General features: G+C 40.8%; 1 protein-coding gene across 2 annotated transcripts in view; it reads left to right on the top strand.

Annotated features, from left to right (window-relative positions):
- NUP88 (nucleoporin 88) overlaps positions 1-19,953 on the top strand; it is a 31,522-nt gene that overhangs the window by 155 nt on the left and 11,414 nt on the right. The window contains exons 2-9 of one of the 2 annotated variants that reach the window (XM_058559993.1): positions 123-544; positions 3,337-3,506; positions 4,632-4,757; positions 7,537-7,623; positions 10,799-10,975; positions 14,231-14,417; positions 14,907-15,054; positions 18,971-19,069. In XM_058559993.1, coding sequence (XP_058415976.1) covers positions 242-544; positions 3,337-3,506; positions 4,632-4,757; positions 7,537-7,623; positions 10,799-10,975; positions 14,231-14,417; positions 14,907-15,054; positions 18,971-19,069 — 1,297 coding nt within the window. In that variant the 5' untranslated portion in view covers positions 123-241. Of the gene's footprint in view, positions 1-122; positions 545-3,336; positions 3,507-4,631; positions 4,758-7,536; positions 7,624-10,798; positions 10,976-14,230; positions 14,418-14,906; positions 15,055-18,970; positions 19,070-19,953 lie in introns of those variants that run through there. The other variant, XM_058559994.1, reaches the window with a different exon arrangement.

Genomic DNA, 19,953 nt, shown 5'->3' with positions numbered 1-19,953 from the left:
GTCTCAGGCGCTCCCGCAGGTACTGACTTTCCGCAGCACCAAAGCTGTCTCTAAGCAGGTACTGGTCTGTCCCGCCCCCTTTGGCTGCGGTTGGTCTCACCGTCGCCCCGCCCCCACTCTAGCCTCGTGCTTCCGGGCTGCCTGCTCGACGATTGGCTGAAGCAGTGGACGGCTGGCTGCGGATTGGCTGCGCTCAGCGGCGGGTTGAGCAACTGGAGTGAAGGGAGCAGTTGGGCCAAAGATGGCGGCCGCCGAGGGCCCCGCGGGCGACGGTGAGCTGTGGCAGAGCTGGCTTCCTAACCACGTCGTGTTCACGCGGCTGCGGGAAGGACTGAAAAACCAGAGCCCAGCCGAGGCTCAGAAACCGGCTTCTTCATCACTGCCTTCGTCGCCGCCGCCGCCGCCGCAGTTGCTTACGAGAAACCTGGTCTTAGGCCTCGGCGGAGAGCTCTTCCTGTGGGATGGGGAAGGCAGCTCCTTCTTGGTGGTTCGCCTTCGGGGCCTCAGCGGCGCCGGCGAGGAGCCCTCCCTCTCCCAGTACCAGGTACGGACAGGCTGATGTTGGAAATGACCCGCAGCTGGGATCTGAACTGGTTTTTTTTGTTCCCTTCCCATCCTGGCGGTTTTCGTCTTCTGGTGGATGTGCTATTCAAGTGTAGGCACACGTCCGACTTCGAGGGGAAAGGTCTCTCTTCTTCCTTATTTCGTTCCGCTCTGGCATGGCCACATAACCTTTTGAAGCCTCTCTTTCTGTATTTCATTCCTTCGACAAGTGTTTACTGACTCCAACAACTGTGCCCGACACTGTTACAGGAACTCACGCTCTCAACGTGCTTAAGTTCTTGGGGTCTGGGAGGAGGGGAAGGACCATGGAATCATCAATAAAATATCACTGAGGCAGGTGGTCTGAAGAAACACAAAGCAGGGTAAAGGGATAGAGAGCCTGGATGCAGTTGCTGTTTTTAGAAGGTTGGTCCTGAGAAACCTATTTCAAGACATGACACTCATAAAATAATAAGGATAGTCCTAACTTGCTCTTGGGGTTGTTGTGAGCATCACGTCAGGTAATAGATTTGAAAGCACCAGGTTCGGTGCCTGCCATGGAGGAGGAATCCCCTGTTAATTCTTTCTTTTTCCTTTTAGAAAATTAGGCCCCAAAGTTGGAAGGGATTTTTGTTAAGCCAGCAGCATGTGAAAGTGGGTGTGATCAGAAAGTATACCAGACTTGCTGTAATCAAGCAGTGCTTTGTGGAAATGTTTATTTGTAATAAACTGATTCTCTTAAAGATGAAAAAATAAAAAACTTGGCACCCATCCTAATGCATGACATCTGTTGTGTGCCATTGTCCGATTCTTGTTGATGAGAGATGATTTGAATTTTAAAAGGTGCTAGCAGTGTTTCTGCAGTTTTGAAAATAGGTCACAAGTCTACAAGCTACTTACTGTAAAGTTTCAGTTCACAGGACTAATTATCAGATGTTCAGCACACAGTATTCCAATAGTACCCTATGTTGCTGTGCAGCATCTGGCACAGTCATGATGAAATTATTCATACTTGTTTGTTGTTTTTTCTTTTTTTTTTCTTTTTTTGGTGAGGAAGATTGTCCCTGAGCTAATGCCTTTGCCAGTCTTCCTCTATTTTGTACGTGAGACGCTGCCACAGCATGGCTTGATGAGCCGTATGTAGCTCCATGCCAGGATTCAACCCGGCGAACCCGTGTCCACCGAAGCAGAATGCGTGAACTTAACCACTATGCCACGGAGCTGGCCCACTTGTTTGTTTATTGTCTGTCTTCTTTTCTAGATTGTAAGCACCAAGGCAGGGGCTGTGTCTGCCTTACTTATTTTTGTATTTCCAGTACTTCACAGAGTACCTGGAACATATAAGCTCTCAGTAAATATTGGTGACTGTCTGAATGACCCTGAACCCTCCAGAATCTCAATAACTCCGAGATAGGCAAGAAAGCAGCTTAGCATGAGTTGTATTTTGAGCATTAACGAAAGCATGAGTAGTGACTTTAGAAACAAAACAAAGCAACAACAACAACAAAACGCTAAATACAGTGGTTATCACAAGTGATCTAAGGTGATTAGATTGTATGTATAGCAGAAGAAAGGTAGCCTCTGTTTGATTTGCGATATACTGTCAAAATTAAGTAGAAAAAAGATGGAGGTTGAGAAGATAGGGAAGAGAAGGAAAGAACCCCTGACAGGAGGAAAAACAATTTGATTAGAATCAGCAAAGAGCAGCTGAAAAAAACAAAACAAGGTTTACAAACATCAGTAGATTGTTTAGTAGAAATCTTATATTCAGAGCAATCTTGTCTAAAAGGATTTTGGCTTAGGGTGATTCTGCATACATAAGGATAAGCAATACATTGGGAATCTCATGGTTTATTACTGAAAGTAGAAAGAAAAAAAATGGAAATTTGACAAGGTCGTGAAAGAAGAAATAGGTACCAATAGAAAAAGTGAAATTTTTTTGAGGGCATATGATGCTGAGACAAACAGCTTATCCGAACCTCCTGAAAATATCACTGTTCCATGTTAAATCTGCGTAGATAAAGCAGCGTTTTACTTGCTGCAGAAGCTCTTAAAGCCATTCTTTATCTTATTGTATTATTTCTAATATAGTAATTATCATTAATACTTCTGAGTTCTTCATTTGTCTCTTTACTGAAACATATATTAAAAGTCAGTCCGCAATATGCCATATACTGTGCTAAGGATACAGAGAGGAGAGAGACAGGTCTCAAGTAATTCGTAGTTGTGTGGGATGAGCCAAAAAAAGGATAATTAAAATACAGAGTGATGAGAACTGTAATAGAATTGTCCAGAGTGTGGGAGGACAGAAAGATGCATTTATCCCTTGCTGGAAGATCAGGGGTATTTTCTTGGGAGGGCAGTGCATGGAAGCTGAGTCTCTAGGGATGTGTGAACCAGCTAAAAGTGGAAAACGAGGGCGTCGCAGGAGAGGGACAGTTGTGCAAAGACAGAGGCATAACAAAACCTGATGATTTTCTGGAAATACGAGTTAATCCGATTGGAGTGTAAAGGGAATGGTGGAGAGTTGAGACTGAACAGAAGGCTGGAGCTTGATGAAAAAAGGGGAAACTGCGTAGTATTTATTTATCAAGGTAGGGAAATTTGATACATTTTACATAACATTCCAATCAAAATGGTTAAAAATATTTCTTCAGTTAGTGGCTCAAGTGTTAGTACTTATCCAGAATGCTTCATTATCCTACAGTTATAGAAAATTAAGTGCTTCCAAGTAACTGCCACATAGATTTACATTAAAATTAACTATTTTGACCAGTTTGCTTTAATTTCCAGAGATTGCTTTGCATAAATCCGCCCCTGTTTGAAATCTATCAAGTCTTGTTAAGTCCAACACAACATCACATAGCACTTATAGGAATAAAAGGAATTATGGTATTAGAATTACCTAAAAGATGGGGGAAGAATTCTGAATTTGAAGGTGGAAAATCAACAGTGAATTGTAGGTAAGTTGTATTTTCATTTAGTGTTTATCTGTATAATTGGTAATAAATGCAGAGAATTGTTCAAGACCAGTGGTTTTAAAGGTGTGTTTGCTATGCTACTATTGAAACGTCAGAGTACTCCCACGTGGTCTGCACATTGGCGGCTTGTGATGAGAATGTTTATAGCATATATGTCGTACTTTTATTCTGCCTGAATTATCACATTGCTCTCTCATTGGAAGGCCATTTTTCAAGTAGGTAGAAATAAGATTTTTTTTTTTTTTTGTGAGGAAGATCAGCCCTGAGCTAACATCCATGCCAATCCTCCTCTTTTTGCTGACGAAGACTGGCTCTGGGCTAACATCTGTGCCCATCTTCCTCCACTTTATATGGGACGCCGCCACAGCATGGCCTGACAAGCGGTGCATCGGTGCGCGCCTGGGCTGCACATGTCTTAATTACAGTTATTCCCTCTCAACTAGTCTTCCTTCCTGCCCATCTTCCTCCTCTTTATATAGGACGCCGCCACAGCATGGCCTGACAAGTGGTGCATCGGTGCGCGCTGCCAGCAGAGTGCATGCACTTAACTGCTATGCCACGCAGAGGCCCCAGAAATAAGATTTTTTAAAAGCATTTGTTACCTATGAACCAGACAGTTTGCACATAAGTTTAACTAAGGTGTTTTTTTTGGTATTATTTTCTTTTTCAACAAATCCAGAAAAGTGAAAGTCTGAAAGATCTGCTGAAATGATTATAAGGTAGAAACCCATCTTTAGCTCCACAGCTTAAAGGTTAGGTCCCCTTAAAATGTTTCCTTTCTACATCTCTGTTTCCTCGTTTCCGCAATCGGAATGATAATATCTGCTCTTGTAGGTTCCTTACAAGGTTACTAAAAGGATCAAATAAGATACCATATCTAAAATCACTTGTAAAGTACAGTATAAAATACTCCACGATTTAGAAAATATTTTTGTTTTGATTCTTTGATATTGATTGAATAGATGCTTTGAATGCTCTCTCAGCAAGACTTAAGAGAAAGAAATGTGAAGGAAAGAAGAGCAAAGGGTATTGAAATAGATTTTCCTTTAGAAGGTTTTTCATCCAAGTTCTACAAAATGTTTTGGAAAATTGTTGTCTTTCTTTTAGTACCACTCCAGTTGCTGAGAGATTTTTCACCAGTTCTACCTCTCTGGCTCTAAAGCATGCTGCCTGGTATCCAAGTGAAGTGCTGGACCCCCACATAGTACTGTTAACATCAGACAACGTGATAAGGTAAATTTTATTTTTGTCTCTTGTAGCTTTGTGAGGGGGAAGGTTCTGTTTCTACTTAGTTAATAGCCGAAGGTACCACTAAATGGGTCATTGGCTGTTGGAATGCTTTATCTGGTGGCTGTCGTAACCCATTCTCATCATATAAGAATCATCTAACTGCTCTAACTTACATGTCTTAGTTACAGCTATTCCCTCTCAACTAGTCTTCCTGTCTCTAGTCTCTCCTTTCCTAATCTGACCTGTAAGTACTGTGAAAATAATCTTCTTATTAAAACTGTTTTCATGATGTCACTCTTTTGGAGGTAATGTAGCATAGGGGAAAGAGAATATAATTGAGAATTGAGAGATATGAATTCTTGTCCCAATGCCACGTCTATCTTTGAGATCTTAAACTTCTTTTTAGGAAAGCCTCATTTTCCGGTTTGTAAAATGAGCAGGTTTGATTTGATAATTTCTAAAGCCTTTTCCAGGTTTTGCGCTGTATGGTTAAATGCCCTAATCCTACAGAGATTTCTATTATTAGTTCACTGCCTGGATCTGCCTTATGTAAAAAGTTTATTGAGACTCAACTAACTAAGGTACAGATACCTCCAGTTTTATTTATCCTAATCACTGCTTATAACTGTGGTCTAGGAAATCTTCCTTCCCTGCTGAATCGTTGATCCCTTAATGGCATCTTATACAGATCTCATAGCTTTCTGGTTACTTTTAGTTATTAAAACTTAGTCTGTCCATTTTAAAACTCTGATCTCAAATTCATTTCAAAACTATATCCTGACCCTATCACAGGTCAGAGCTGGAGGGATCTGAAATAGTGGAGAGGGCATGATCTGCTCTTTGACTCTTCTTTTCATCCCAGTACCTAGAGTAGGGTGTGAAGTGTAATGAGGGAGGCTGCCTCCTTCTTCCTCTGGGTCTAACTCCTTTATAGTGGGAGTAGAGAGAATGGGATAGCGAGGCAGACATCTTACCTAACTGGTTGTCTGTCAGTGATGGGGGCCATGGGACAGCATCTCCTTGATCCTGGTTTAATCTAGTTCCAACAGGTGGCCCCTGTTGATGTGGTAGTCTCTGCAACAGATGGTGTGTGTTTCTTCAGGGGCACTGTTTAGCCTCCAGCTCCCTCCATCACTGAGGAACTCTTTTCTCCCATTGGCTCTATCAGTTCTCCATGCCCTGGACCCTCTCTCAAGATGGAGTATCCTAAACTTGGTATCTCCTGCCTTCTCAACCTAACCATTGTGGTCTTTCATATGGAGCCATAGTAACTGCCGAGGTCCTTTTTTCTGCCCTCCAAGGGCTGCAGAGAACTGGGCATACTATACCATAGTCCTTTCTTATGCTGCTCCAGCCTACCTCCTTCAGAAATTTCCATATGAGAAGTAGATACCATATAGTGTTCGCAGGCCCCCAACCCTAAGATATGACATATCAGGTTCACCCAAGAATTCCCTTACCTTGGTGGCCTGTAGTTTTCTGCAACACATCTGCCATTCAGCTGGGAATTGAGATACCCATCTCCCCTTATTACAGTTACCCCTAAATCTGGCGGAGTGTTTCTCTTAGAGCCTTCCCTGCCCACCCATTTGGCTTTGGAGTTGGGGGTAAAGAAGGAGGGAATACCCTCCCATTACAAACATGGTACTATTCTCCCAAGGACTCTTGACACCCTCCCTCTTAATCTTCCTTTTATAAGTGCTGGAAACAAGGAGATGGTGAGAAGATAGCCTATGGCTAGGTCTTCCTTATGTTAAGCCCTAAATCATGCTAAGCCCTAAAGGAGGTATCTGGCCTTAGCTATTGAAAGTTCTTTTTAAAATATGGAGTATTCTCTTTTCCTAAACTTTGGACCCAGTTGACAATTTCAGGGCAACAAGAAATTCCCACTCAAGGCATTTATTTTTTCTTTCACTCGCCCCCATTATAATATACACTGTCTAGTACTTATGTGTATTTTGAAGTCAGTAATGCTTGTAGGCAGCTAGGAAGACCACAATAAATATGTGTTCAATTGGGTCAAATTTGTGTTAAAAACATTTATTAAATGACATTTAATTGATAATGGAACAAATTAAGTTTAAAAATTCTTAGTGGGGTCAGACAAATAAGTGTTTAATTTGATGAAGACTTTATAAGGAAGATTATATTTCTAATAATAATATTGCTGGCTTTTTGAAAATTCTTTCTCCTTTTAATGATAGCTATATATGCTATGAAAACTTAAATTAAGTTAAAATAATTTTGGTAAAAAAATTTTTTCCAGTTTTATACTTCCCCTTGAGAAAATAGAGATGACATGATATTGTGTCTTTGTATAACAAAAACATGTATGGATTCCAGGCTAAGTGTCACTCACTCTGCCAACCAGTTGGTATATAAAGGAGAGTGAGATATGGTTCCTTCTGTGATGAGATGTGGTGTCTAAGAGGCAGAGACAGATGGGTATAATTGAAGGGAAGCTGGCACACTTAGGGGCAGTAGTGAGATGACTAGATAAGGTGAATATGGCTAAGGACTTGGGATGGAAGAGACAGAGGTGAAATGGTATGGAGTAGGCTGATAAAGAATTTTGGTAAGGATAGAGAATATTTCTTCAGGTCTGAAGGAAACCTTCCTGTTAAAGGCTACTCTGTCAGTAACAGCAAGATCTTTGGCAAAGAAGTGGTTTTGATAACTGGTAGGAAAATTCTCAAGAACTGACTAGATGGGAGAGGAAAGGGCAATTTTGGGAAAAGAAAGAGAATTTTAAGTGCTGGCTTTCTTCTCTTTTGATTGCTAGAATTTACTCTCTACGTGAGCCCCAGACACCCACTAAGGTCATTGTACTTTCAGAAGCAGAAGAGGAAGGTCTAACGCTCAATAAAGGGTAAGTTTGTATTTGTGTCATGAAATGTTTTTTTAAATTAGTTTTTTGGGATTATAAATATAATTTTAACAGATTGCAAGGTTTTCCAGAGATGACTTGAGCATGCTTTTGGTTTTGTGAGAAGTAAACAAAAGAAGGCAATGTGAATAAGTAACAAGAAGTTACAAATCTGAATGTCACTATAACTACTAGCTTGGTCTTTTTTCAAGAAAGCTTTGAAATGTGAGTGGCTGAAACTGATTCCCTGTGTATCTTGAATAAAAGAATAAATTATAACATTGCAAAATTATGGAAAAGGTGAGAGTGTGGGGCTGGAGGCCTACCAGCTGTTTTTTCAGTGTGGATAGGTAGGTCGCTGAACTAGCCCAGCATCTAGTATCCCAGAACCTGGAGTGAGACTTAGATGGCCCTTCGGATTCTCCTGTGACCCTGGCTTCTTTTATGTTTTCTTACCCACTGCAGGGCCGAGTTCCTGGCTACTTTGACCACTAACAGAATCACCCTTTGAACTCACAAACCCCATTCCTCTGGCCTCCTGCTCAGTCTTTCTGGTCATTACTTCATGTGATCACCCACAGCGTGTGCATATAGAGTGAAGCTTTTAGCAGCAGTATTTCTGGAAGTTCCATTTAGTTCTTTTCATGTCTCCTTGGTGGTCATATCTAATTCTTGTTTATGTTTGTTTTTCTAGCCTTTATTCCTTCCTTAGAGTATTTTATATATAGCTATTATGTATTTGACAGTTTCAGTATCTGAAGTCCTGGGGGTGGGGAGTGGGGGTCTAAATCTGTATTTGTTCTTCCTCCTGACCCACAGTCATAGTGGCTTCCTCCTGTGATTGCTGATCTCTGACTATGAACTTATGTTTACATGACCTAAATGTTTGGGAATATTGAGAGCCTCCATTGGGGGTGTGTTCCTTTAGAGAGGAGTTTCATCTGCTTTTGCTAGGAATCAGAGGTTGCCACCAACCTGGGACCACTTTAAGTCTCTTTGATAGTCCCAGAACTGAAAGTTTCAGTTAAATGATTTTAATGTCTTGTGGCACCAGCTGCTTAAATGCCAGTGCATCCATCTCCACAGTGGGGAAATACCTGCCTGTGGGAGTTGGTAGGTCGTGTTCTGGTGTCAGGGCGTTTTCTCCCCTGCAGTGTGTTTCCACAGCTTATCAACCTCCTTTTGACAGACCCATTCTCCAGATCTGAGGCAGTAGAGCAGATGCAATTGTTAATAGCCTTGGCTGTGGTGTCAGCACACCTGGGTTCTAATCTCAGCTCTACCACTTGTCAGCTGTGGCGTCTGGGCAAATTATTCAATTGCACTAAGCCTCATTTCCATGACTATATATTCCATGAATATAAAAAATAGTAATAGTGTTCATTTATTAGTATTATTGTACAGAATAAATGAGATCATGCATAAAAAGTGCTTAGCATGGGTCTTAGCACAGAGTAAGTACTCATTAATTGATACCTACTGTCGTCATTAGAAATATTACTAAATTTGTTAAGTTCCAGTTAAGTTTTGATGGTTTGGAAGTCATTTAAGTCTCTTTAAATTAACTTTTGTGTCTATTTGTTCCCATTCATTGTCTTGATTTTTTAGTTTAACTCAGGCGGTTCTTTTTTTTTTTGTGAGGAAGATCAGCCCTGAGCTAACATCCGTGCCAATCCTCCTCTTTTTGCTGAGGAAGACTGGCTCTGAGCTAACATCTATTGCCAATCCTCCTTTCCCCCCCCCCCAAAGCCCCAGTATGTAGTTGTATGTCATAGTTGCACATCCTTCTAGTTGCTGTATGTGGGACGCGGCCTCAGCATGGCCAGAGAAGCGGTGCGTTGGTGCGCGCCTGGGATCCGAACCCGGGCCACCAGTAGCGGAGCATGCGTGCTTAACCACTAAGCCACGGGGCCGGCCCCAGGCAGTTCTTTTATTTTGGATTTTGAGGTTCCTCATTTTTTGCCTCCTGATACCATATACCTTTCCATGTGATAAAGAAACTAAGATATGCTACTTATAATACTTTAGAATGATGTTGACTCTCTCAACTATATGAAATTGTGATTTTATTTTACCCATATTCATAAACTTTGTATTAAACTGGAATCTTTTGAAATAACCAGTTATACTAAATTTTAAAATATAAAACAGCATGTTGTATCATTTATTTTTCCTGATTATAAAGATAATGTATATTTATTGTACAAAATTGGGAAAACTACAGAAAAACATGAAGAAGAAAATGAAATCTTTTGTAATCTCCTATAGTCTATCTATATAGGAGCCAGAGCGATCCTTTTGGTATAAATCAGATCATTCTACTTTCCTGCTCTCCACAGCCCACTGACTTCCCAGAGTCTTGACCATGGCCTACAAGGGCATGCGGGTCTGCCCCTGACTGCCCCCTCTCCGGCTTCCTTCCTCCTTCTCTGCCCCGGCTCTCTGAGCTCCAGTCACCTTGGCCTCCTGGCCATTCCTCAGACAACATCAACCACCTTCCCACCTTAGAGCCCTTACATGTGTCCTTCTCTCTGCCTCAATTGCTCCTTCCCCACATAACCACATACCTGCTCCCTTCCTTCCTTCCTTCCTTCTAATCTTTGCTCAAATATCACCTTATCAGTCCTTCCCAGACCACCTAGTCTAAAGGACCACCTCCATCAGTACTCTCTTACCCTGCTTGATTTTTCTTCATAATCTCATTTTCTGACTTTGTATTGTGTGTTTATTTCTTCTCTGTTTGTTGTCCATCTCTCTCACAAGAGTGAGGGCCTTTGTTTAATTCACCAATGTATTCCCAGAACTTACAGTAGTGCCTGGCACAGAATAGGTACTTAGTAAATATTTGTGGAATGAATGTATCCTACTGCTCAGAGATAGCTATTGATGTTTTCATGTGTTTTCTTCCTGTTTCTTTTTTTGTTTATGCATGTTTATATGTGTATATTTTACTATTTGTGTGTCTGTATACTTAAACTATTTAAAATTAAAGTACCCCTGTATAATTTTATGGCCTGCTTCTTTCATTTACTATTATGAGAATTTTCCAGTGTTGTTTAACATTTTTCATAATCATAATTTTTTATCTTCTACATTGAATACACATTCCATCCCTATCTCCTATTATTGGACATTTTGTGTTTGTTTTCAACAACTTGGTTTCTAAATCTCTTTTCAGAAGGGCATATACCGCGTCTCTAGGAGAGACAGCAGTTGCATTTGACTTTGGGCCTTTGGCAGCAGTCCCGAAGAATATATTTGGACAAAAGGGCAAAGATGAAGTAGTGGCATACCCACTGTACATCTTATATGAGAATGGGGAGACTTTCCTTACATATGTTAGTTTGTTACACAGGTAAGTTGAGGAGGTAACCCACCTGAAATGAAAACCCAGCTTGTTTGCCACAAGTATGGAGTGTCATAGTTGGACTTGGGATCTGGGTTTTGAGTTTGTGGAAGTGTTGCAGCCTTGCAATACTTGGCTTGCATATTTTGGAGAAAGAATTGGTAAAGATCATTTGACCTTTCATTTCATCATGTTGTTTGGGTGAGTTCTGTAGAATTCTTGGATAATCTCTCAAGGTAAGACTGGATTTGTTTTCACAAAGTCTGGTCAACCAAAAAAGTATTTCTTGTGTGTCTTATATGAACAAGGCACCATGGGGATGGTTAGACATGGTAATCTGGTATCTTCTGTCCCAGTTGTGGAGAAAAGACATATATACATACACCTGAAAAGATAATTACCCATACCACATTATTGTTACACAGACAGTAAGAATCCAGAGGAAGGAGAGAGCATTCTGACTGAAGAAGTTAAGGAAATTTTCATAGAGAAGGACTGATGTCATGTGGGACTTAAAGATCTAATGCAGGATTAAATGAAGCATCAAGGAAGGGTAAGATTGTGTTAGTCACAAGGGCAGCATGAAGTAGAGTATGAAAACAAGCAAGTGCAAGTGTCCTTCCAAGTTCAGTGATTAGACATTTGGGGCTAGGGCAGAGGATTCAGTTAGGGGGCATTAAATGATAAAGCTAGAAGTATCTGCCCAGGAAGAATTTGGGGGAGTTAAACACCTAGTTAAGAAACGTGGAGTCTTTTCTGTAGGAATAGGGTAGTAGGAAGCCAGTGATGGTTTTTAAACAGGAGAAGGATAAAATAATTGTTAGGGAAGAGAGACTTTTAAAAAAGTTGTTACAAAATTTAGTTGTAACACAAAGGGAGAAATGAACATAGTAGATACTACAAAGGAAGGATCAATAAGATTTAGTTACTGTTTGGATAAGGGAGTGAGCCATTAACAGAAATATGGAGGTCAGGAAGGGCAGCTAATGTGGGGGGGAGATTTGTTACTGTATTGGACCAATAAAGTGGAAATATTCCGTGGACAGTTAGAAATACAGTACTGGAAAGAAGAAGAAGGTAAAATAAATAAGAATCGTCTGTCATGGTGAGAGTTAGAGTCAATAGAGGATCAGAATTTCGGGAAAGTTTGTAACTAGAGAGGCATAAGGCCAAAGCCTGAACATTGTAGTTTATTCATTTATCAATCAACCAGACAGTTATTTATTCGGAGCCCCCTCTGTGACAGAAGGTGAGAATACAAGATGGAAGGCAAGGTCCCTGCTATATGGTTCCTTGTCTACTGGAAAGTCATACAACAAACCAGTAACTGAAGTACAGTGTGGTGTGCTCAGGGCATCACAGGGCGCTGTGGGGGTGAGACAGAGTAAACGCTTAGGGCTGCCTGTCTTGGAAGACTCAGAAGATGGTTATACAAAAGCTAGGACCTGAAGAATTCACTAGGTAAGAAACAGGAGCAGAAGTGGTTCCAGGAGAGAGAAGCAAGTATGCAAAATGGTAAAGATGAGAAAGATGAAAGAGCTTGATAGATTGCAGAATGGTGAGGGTTCACTATCAGTTGCATTCTTCCTGACAGAAATGTTCTCTGCCTTTCACACATGATCTCTCTTGAGAGGCTTTTGTTGTAACGTTATTACCCTCCCTTACTCTTCCTCCCCTCCCCCTTGGCCTTCATTTGTCCACACTGTGCTCTACCTAGTAACCTTAGCCCAAACCTGAAAGTCATCTACATCCTCTTACATACAGTTCAGTCCCAGAATTCTATTGATTTTACCATGAACATTTCTTGAGTGTGTGCACCCTTCTCTCCGTTCCTCTGTCCTTGCTTTAGACCCTCATCTTCTGCCGAGATTATTCTTGTCTTAGAGAGTTGCCCTAAATCCCATTTTGGTCCCCTCCATGTCACCCTCCTCACTACTGCTCACTACCAGATCAATCTTAGTAAAGTGAAGCTCTGTCACTCCTGATTTAAACCTCTAGTGACACACTGTCACCCAGCAGGTAGACTCGGAGCACTTTAACATAGCGTATTAGAGCGTCTGCTTCATAAGCCAGTCCTGAATGTCTGCCTGGCTACTCTTCTGTTGCTGTAGACTTTGCACTTTGCCTCCCATCACACTAAGCTGTTTCCTTCCTGTCATTTCCTTGTCTTTCGTGCCTCCAGAACTTTGTATATGCTGCTCCCTAGCTTGGAATGTTCACCACTCCTTGCCAGAATATACTCTTTCCACATTGATCTTGTTTATTTTTGATACCTTTCTTATACACCTCACTTTGCCTTTGTACCTTTCTGTGTTCCTTTGTATCCTCTAAGTCCTTGCATTGTTACACTTATCACATGGTGTAGTGATTCTAATTAAATGTTCATTTCTCCAACTAAACCATCAGTTCCTTGGGAGTGTCATCTAGCACTCAATAAATATATCTGTCTAATCCAATTAAATATGTGGGTCTGAAGCCCTGAAGATAAGCTGTATTTCAGAAGAAAAGATTTGGGACTCATCAGTTTATAGATAGTAGTTAAAACCAGGCATAGTTTAATATGTTTTCATATAAGTTAATATTTTGGAAAAGAAGAGGGCTTACAACAAAATCTTGAAGAGCACCAATATTTAAGAGACAGAAATTAGAAAGGGACATTAGAAAGGTGTGTTCAGAGAGATAGGAAGAGAGAACTAGGAGAAAGAATTGTTAGAGATGTTAAGGGTATTAAGAAGCAATCATTGTTAACCAGCGATAAATGTAGCAGGAGGTCAAGTTAAGTGCCTTTTGAATTTGGCAACTAGAATCTCATTGGTGGTCTGTGCCAGAGAGTAGGTTCTGTGGAGTGGTGAAGGCATAAACCATGGTAAATTTAGGGCAGGGTTTTTGAACTTCTGAACTATTGATGTTTTGAGCTGAGTAATTCCATATTGTAGGGGGCTGTTCTGTGGGGAATGTTTAGCAGCGTTTCTGGCCTCTAGACACCAGTCCTCCTCCCCTCCCCCCGGGCTCCCAGTGGTAACAACCAAAAATGTCTTCAGACATTGCCAGTTTCCCCTTGGGGGCAAAATTATCTCCAGTTCAGAAGCACCAGGGATGTAGAAATTGAGTGGGGAAGCGAAAAAGTGGAGACATTGGGAATATACTATCTTTTTAATTAGGGTGTGATATCTGGAGAAGGGCAAAGACAAAAAAGGGTTTGAAGTGATGGACATGGATATCATCTGTCAACAGTTCCCAAATATGTTTTCACTCTTTCTTTAGCCCTGGGAATATCGGAAAGCTGTTAGGTCCATTGCCCATGCATCCTGCAGCTGAAGATAACTATGGTTACGATGCTTGTGCTATACTCTGCTTACCCTGCGTCCCCAACATCTTAGTGATTGCTACTGAATCAGGAATGCTGTATCACTGTGTTGTGCTGGAAGGGGAGGAAGAAGATGACCAAACAGTAAGTTAGGCTAGAGTGGGTATATTTGTACTTCCAACATCTAGTATAGTTCCTGGACCAGTAGGAATGCTTATTAATATATGAGGAATTCTCGTTTTTGTCTGGCACTTCTGTATATTTTGGACGTTAAGCACTTAAAATTAATTGAAGCCCAATTACAAATCTAAATGGAAAGAAGTTAGTGGGTGTCCAGCTTACTTGGTCCACCCTACATATTTCGTTCTGAACTCTAACTTGCAGTCTTCAGTGACAGTTATAAAGAACCTTTGAATCACTGAAGGGGCTCTTCTCTAAACTTGTTTATTTATATCTTCCTAAAAGAAGAGAGAGCTCTTTTCTCTTTTAAGAATAACAAGGCATTGTTAGAATAAGGGGTGGAATTAAGAAGAATTTGAAAGTACTATTTGATCCAGCTTTTTGCTTCTGTTTTTAATTGTGTACATTTTCAAATGAACATGAAAGAGTAAAATTACTATGCTTTTTTTACAGTCAGAAAAGTCCTGGGATTCCAGGGCCGACCTCATTCCTTCTCTGTATGTGTTTGAGTGTGTTGAGTTGGAGCTTGCCCTGAGACTGGCATCTGGAGAGGATGATCCCTTTGATTCTGACTTTTCTTGTCCAATCAAACTTCACAGAGGTAAAGTATTCACTAAATTCAGTTCTTGGGGCCAGCCCGGTGGCGCAAGCCATTATATGCACACGCTCTGCTTCGGCGGCCCGGGGTTCATGGGTTCGAATCCCAGGCGCACACCGATGCACCGCTTGTCATGCCATGGTGTGGTGGCGTCCCATATAAAGCAGAGGAAGATGGACACAGATGTTAGTCCAGGGCCAGTCTTCCTCAGCAAAAAAAGAGGAGGATCGGCATTGGATGTTAGCTCAGGGCTAATCTCTCTCACAAAAAAATAAAATAAAATAAATAAAATAAATTCAGTTCTTTTATTCCATTATATATGCACTAAGACCATCACAGACTGTTCCCTTGTCATTTATCTGTCCTCTGTTTCCAGCCTTTAAAAAGTTGACTGTGTTCTTTTGGCCTTTTAGTCACTACATTGCACTTTTTTTTTTTTTTTGTGAGGAAGATCAGCCCTGAGCTAACATCTGTTGCCAATTCTCCTCCTTTTTTTTTTTGCTTTTTCTCCCCAAAGCCCCAGTAGATAGTTGTATGTCATAGTTGCACATCCTTCTAGTTGCTGTATGTGGGAGGCCGCCTCAGCGTGGCCGGAGAAGCAGTGCATCGGTGTGCACCCGGGATCTGAACCTGGGCCGCCAGTAGCGGAGCGTGCGCACTTAACCAATAAGCCACGGGGCCGGCCCCTACATTGCACTTTAAGTCCAAGAAAGAGTGAGCAAATTTCCCAAGTTTTAAGGTAGTGGTCTTCAGGCTGGATCCACCCAGATTTATAAAGTGAATTTTTCATGATCCAATCAAAAGCAGATTTCATGATTCAAATACTTAAGTGTATGCAAACTTTAGTCAACTTTAAAAATCAAATTACAATGTACTGATATTAAGATATCTCTTTAGGGCTGGCCCGGTGGCTTAGTGGTTAAGTGCGCGCACTCCGCTACTGGCGGCCCAGGTTCGGATCCCAGGCATGCACCGACGCACCGTTTCTCTGGCCATGCTGCGGCAATGTCCCACATACAGCAACTAGAAGGATGTGCAACTGTGACATACAACTATCTACTGGGGCTTTGGGGAAAAAAGGAGGAGGATTGGCAATAAATGTTAGCTCAGAGCCAGTCTTCCTCAGCAAAAAGAGGATTAGCACAAATGTTAGCTCAGGGCTGATCTTCCTCACACACACACAAAAAAGATATCTCTTTAAAATATCTTTTTTCATTTTAGAACACATTAGCTTGTTATTCCCACTCTCCAGTTTGAATTGTTATCCTTTGTATCTTTTTTTCTTTTGTTTTAACCTGCCTGGGTTGGTACCAGATCCTTCTGGCAACTGTTCATCTAGGGAGCTCTTAGATAAACTGCTGAGAATCAGAGAATGTGTTGTTCAGACACAGAGTGGCTGAGTGGAAGGAGTTTGTGACTAGGAGTCTGGAGTGTCCTAGGTTTTCGTTACAGCTTTAACATTAATAGGCTCTGTAGCATTGGGCATTTACTCAACCTCTCGGGTCTTTTTCCAAGGTCCCTTCTAACACAGAAATCCTGTACTCCTATTTGCCCCTCACCCCTTCTCAGAGTCGCCTCTGGGATCTTTTCTTCCCTGTGAAGAATGAGGAACAAAAGCTTACGCAGTCTGAAATAACTGGGTATACCTTTCATAGTTTTTCTCTGTCCAGTCCTATTACAGTGCTATTAGCCAGTTTGCGTAGGTTTGATAATAATGGCTTCCACTCTGTACTAAAGTATACCCAAAACATTTAAGGGGATAGTGGTCCTTATATAATAAACCAGCAAAGAGAACTCATTGGGCATGTCTAATTGAACAGTGTTTGGAGAGGTACAGTCTAAATATTAAGTCTCAGAACTTTGCTTTATAGATGAGGGAATTGAGACGTAGTGAGGTAAACTAATTGGTTTCCTTATAAAGATACACATATTTTTTGGGAAATCTTAAATGTAGACATTTTTATCTTGGTTCTTATAATGAGGGTTAACATTTTCATATGTGAAACTAATAAATTGTTGACTCATTCATATTTGTACTTAAGGCACATTACAATCACTGAAACATACCCAGATTTTTGATGATATAAGTGAAATGGCTACCATATAACATGTGAGGGGAGTCTACCAAATTTCCTACTTCTGTTACGAATGTTACTTCTTTTTCATAACAGACTTCTGTTACATCCCAGCATTAAGATTTTTCTGTTGACTTCAGCACCAGAAACATCTTGAAAAGCCATGTTAAACTATGGTAGACCAAGGAGATGATTTCAGACTTAAATTAAGTCTCAAGTGTGGCCAAATAAGAGAAGCTTTTCAGTATTTTCTGAATTGAAGAGATGATTGCCACAGACCAGGAGTGTTTATAGCATAATGCTGTTTTCAGAGGTGTTATGCAGAACCGCAACATATAAAAAGATAAAAATAATGTAACATCCACTTTATAGCATTTTCTTACTATAAAGTTAATAGTAAGAAAGTGAGGCTGTTAGATCAAAGAAACATTTAATTTAGGATGACAATTGCCATCTTAAATCAGCTTTAGTATATACATTATTTCTGTATCTTGTTTTGTTTTATTTTATTTTATCTTTTATTTTTGTGAGGAAGATCAGCCCTGAGCTAACATCCATGCTAATCCTCTTGTTTTTGCTGAGAAAGACCGGCTCTGAGCTAACATCTATTGCCAATCCTCCTCCTTTTTTTTCCCCCAAAGCCCCAGTAGATAGTTGTATGTCATAGTTGCACATCCTTCTAGTTGCTGTATGTGGGACACGGCCTCAGCATGGCCAGAGAAGCGGAGCGTCAGTGCACGCCCGGGATCCGAACCTGGGCCGCCAACAGCAGAGCCCGCGCACTTAACCACTAAGCCACAGGCCGGCCCTGTATCTTGTTTTAATTGTTTAATGATTTAAAAATCCTGAGTCACAGAGATAAATATTTATAAATAATAATAGGTATTCAAGATCTCACCTTTTAATGTCAGGATAGTCTTACTGATAGTAGGGCTCAAAGGAAATATAGAAATTTTCATTAAAATTAGGTAACAACTGCTCATATTTCTTAGTATAAATATAAATCACTGTCAAATAAAAACTGTATCCAAAACTTAAACTATCTGTAAGTCAACATTAGGACAAGTAAAACTTCACATTTCACACCTGACTTACTGTACTCTGACAGAGCTATTCACTAAGCTGTTGTACTGAAGTCTTTTTTAGTACCTGTGCTGTAGGAGTGCACTTGCCTCAACAATTCCATGGAAGTAGATGTGTGCAAGCATAGGTTTTCTACAGAGCTATAACCTTTCTTAATCACCATTTTATTTTGAAGAACTGTAAATAAATGCACAGAGGTGGACAGAAGGGCATAAATGAGTTACTTGACAGCAAGTGTTTATGTTTTGGTGAACTCTGTTGTGTTAATATCTAGAAAATAACATATTTGGATTGTGTTTATTAATTATACTTTTAAAATTATTTAAAATAGGGGCCGGCCCAGTGGCGCAAGCGGTTAAGTGCGTGCGCTCCGCTGTGGCGGCCCGGGGTTTGCAGGTTCAGATCCTGGGCATGCACCGACGCACTGCTTCTTAAGCCATGCTATGGCGGCATCCCATATAAAGTAGAGGAAGATGGCCATGGATGTTAGCTCAGGGCCAATCTTCCTCAAGAAAAAAAAAGGGGAGGATTGGCATCAGATGTTAGCTCAGGGCTAGTCCTCCTCACACACACACACAAAAATTATTTAAAATATATTTGAAAATTGAATTTAGATTTTAAAATTTTAAAACCCCTGACATAGTGCCACAGTATGAAGGTCCTATAGACTTTCCATCAACAAATATATTTGTGGGCTACTGGGGTGGATTCTTTCAGTTTTCTAATGGCTACGTTTATATCATTAATGATTCCATTTGCAGATCCCAAGTGTCCCTCAAGATATCACTGTACTCATGAAGCTGGTGTACATAGTGTTGGGCTAACTTGGATTCATAAACTTCACAAATTTCTTGGATCAGGTGAGTTTTCTGTGCTCTTCAGTGTTTCACAGGTTTTATCAAAAAGTAGTTTGAAATAGAAAAATAATAGAGAAAATCAATGAAACCAAAAGTTGGTTCTTCGAAAAGATCAACAAAATTGACAAACCTTTAGCTAGACTGACCAAGGAATAAAAGAGAGAAGACTCAAATTACTACAGTTAGAATGATAGAAGGGATATTACTGCCGACCTCACAGAAATATAAAAGATTACAAGAGAATACCATGAACACCTGTATGCCAATTAGATAATCTAGATGAAATGGACAAATTCCTAGAAAGACACAAACTACTGAAACTGACTCAAGAAGAAATAGAAAATTTGAATAGACCTATAACAAGTAAAGAGACTGAATTAGTAATCAAAAAAACTACCCAAGGGCTGGCCAGGTGGCGCAAGTGGTTAAGTGCGCACGCTCTGCTGCGGCGGCCCGGGGTTCGCCGGTTCAGATGCTGGGCGCGCACTGACGCACCACTTGGCAAGCCATGCTGTGGCGGCGTCCCATATAAAGTGAAGGAAGATGGCCATGGATGTTAGCCCAGGGCCAGTCTTCCTCAGCCAAAAAAAGAGGAGGATTGGCAGATGTTAGCACCGGGCTGGTCTCCTCACAAAAAAAAACTACCCAAAAAGAAAAGCTCAGAACAAGGTGGCTTCATATTTAAAGAATTAATACCAATTCTTCACAAGCTCTTCCAAGAAATAGAAGAAGAAACACTTCCCAACTCACTCTGTGAGGTCACTATTACCCTGATACCACAACCAGACAGAGATGTCCAAGAAAACTACAGACAGATATCTCTTATGAATAGAGATGCAAAATATCCTCAACGGAATACTAGCAAACCAAACCCAGCAACATATAAA

Source organism: Diceros bicornis, chromosome 18 (assembly GCF_020826845.1).
Source record: "Diceros bicornis minor isolate mBicDic1 chromosome 18, mDicBic1.mat.cur, whole genome shotgun sequence".
In the NCBI taxonomy this organism is placed as follows: Eukaryota; Metazoa; Chordata; class Mammalia; order Perissodactyla; family Rhinocerotidae; genus Diceros; species Diceros bicornis.
The sequence above is the reverse complement of the archived record's forward strand: the minus strand, read 5'-3'. Positions and strand labels throughout refer to the sequence as shown.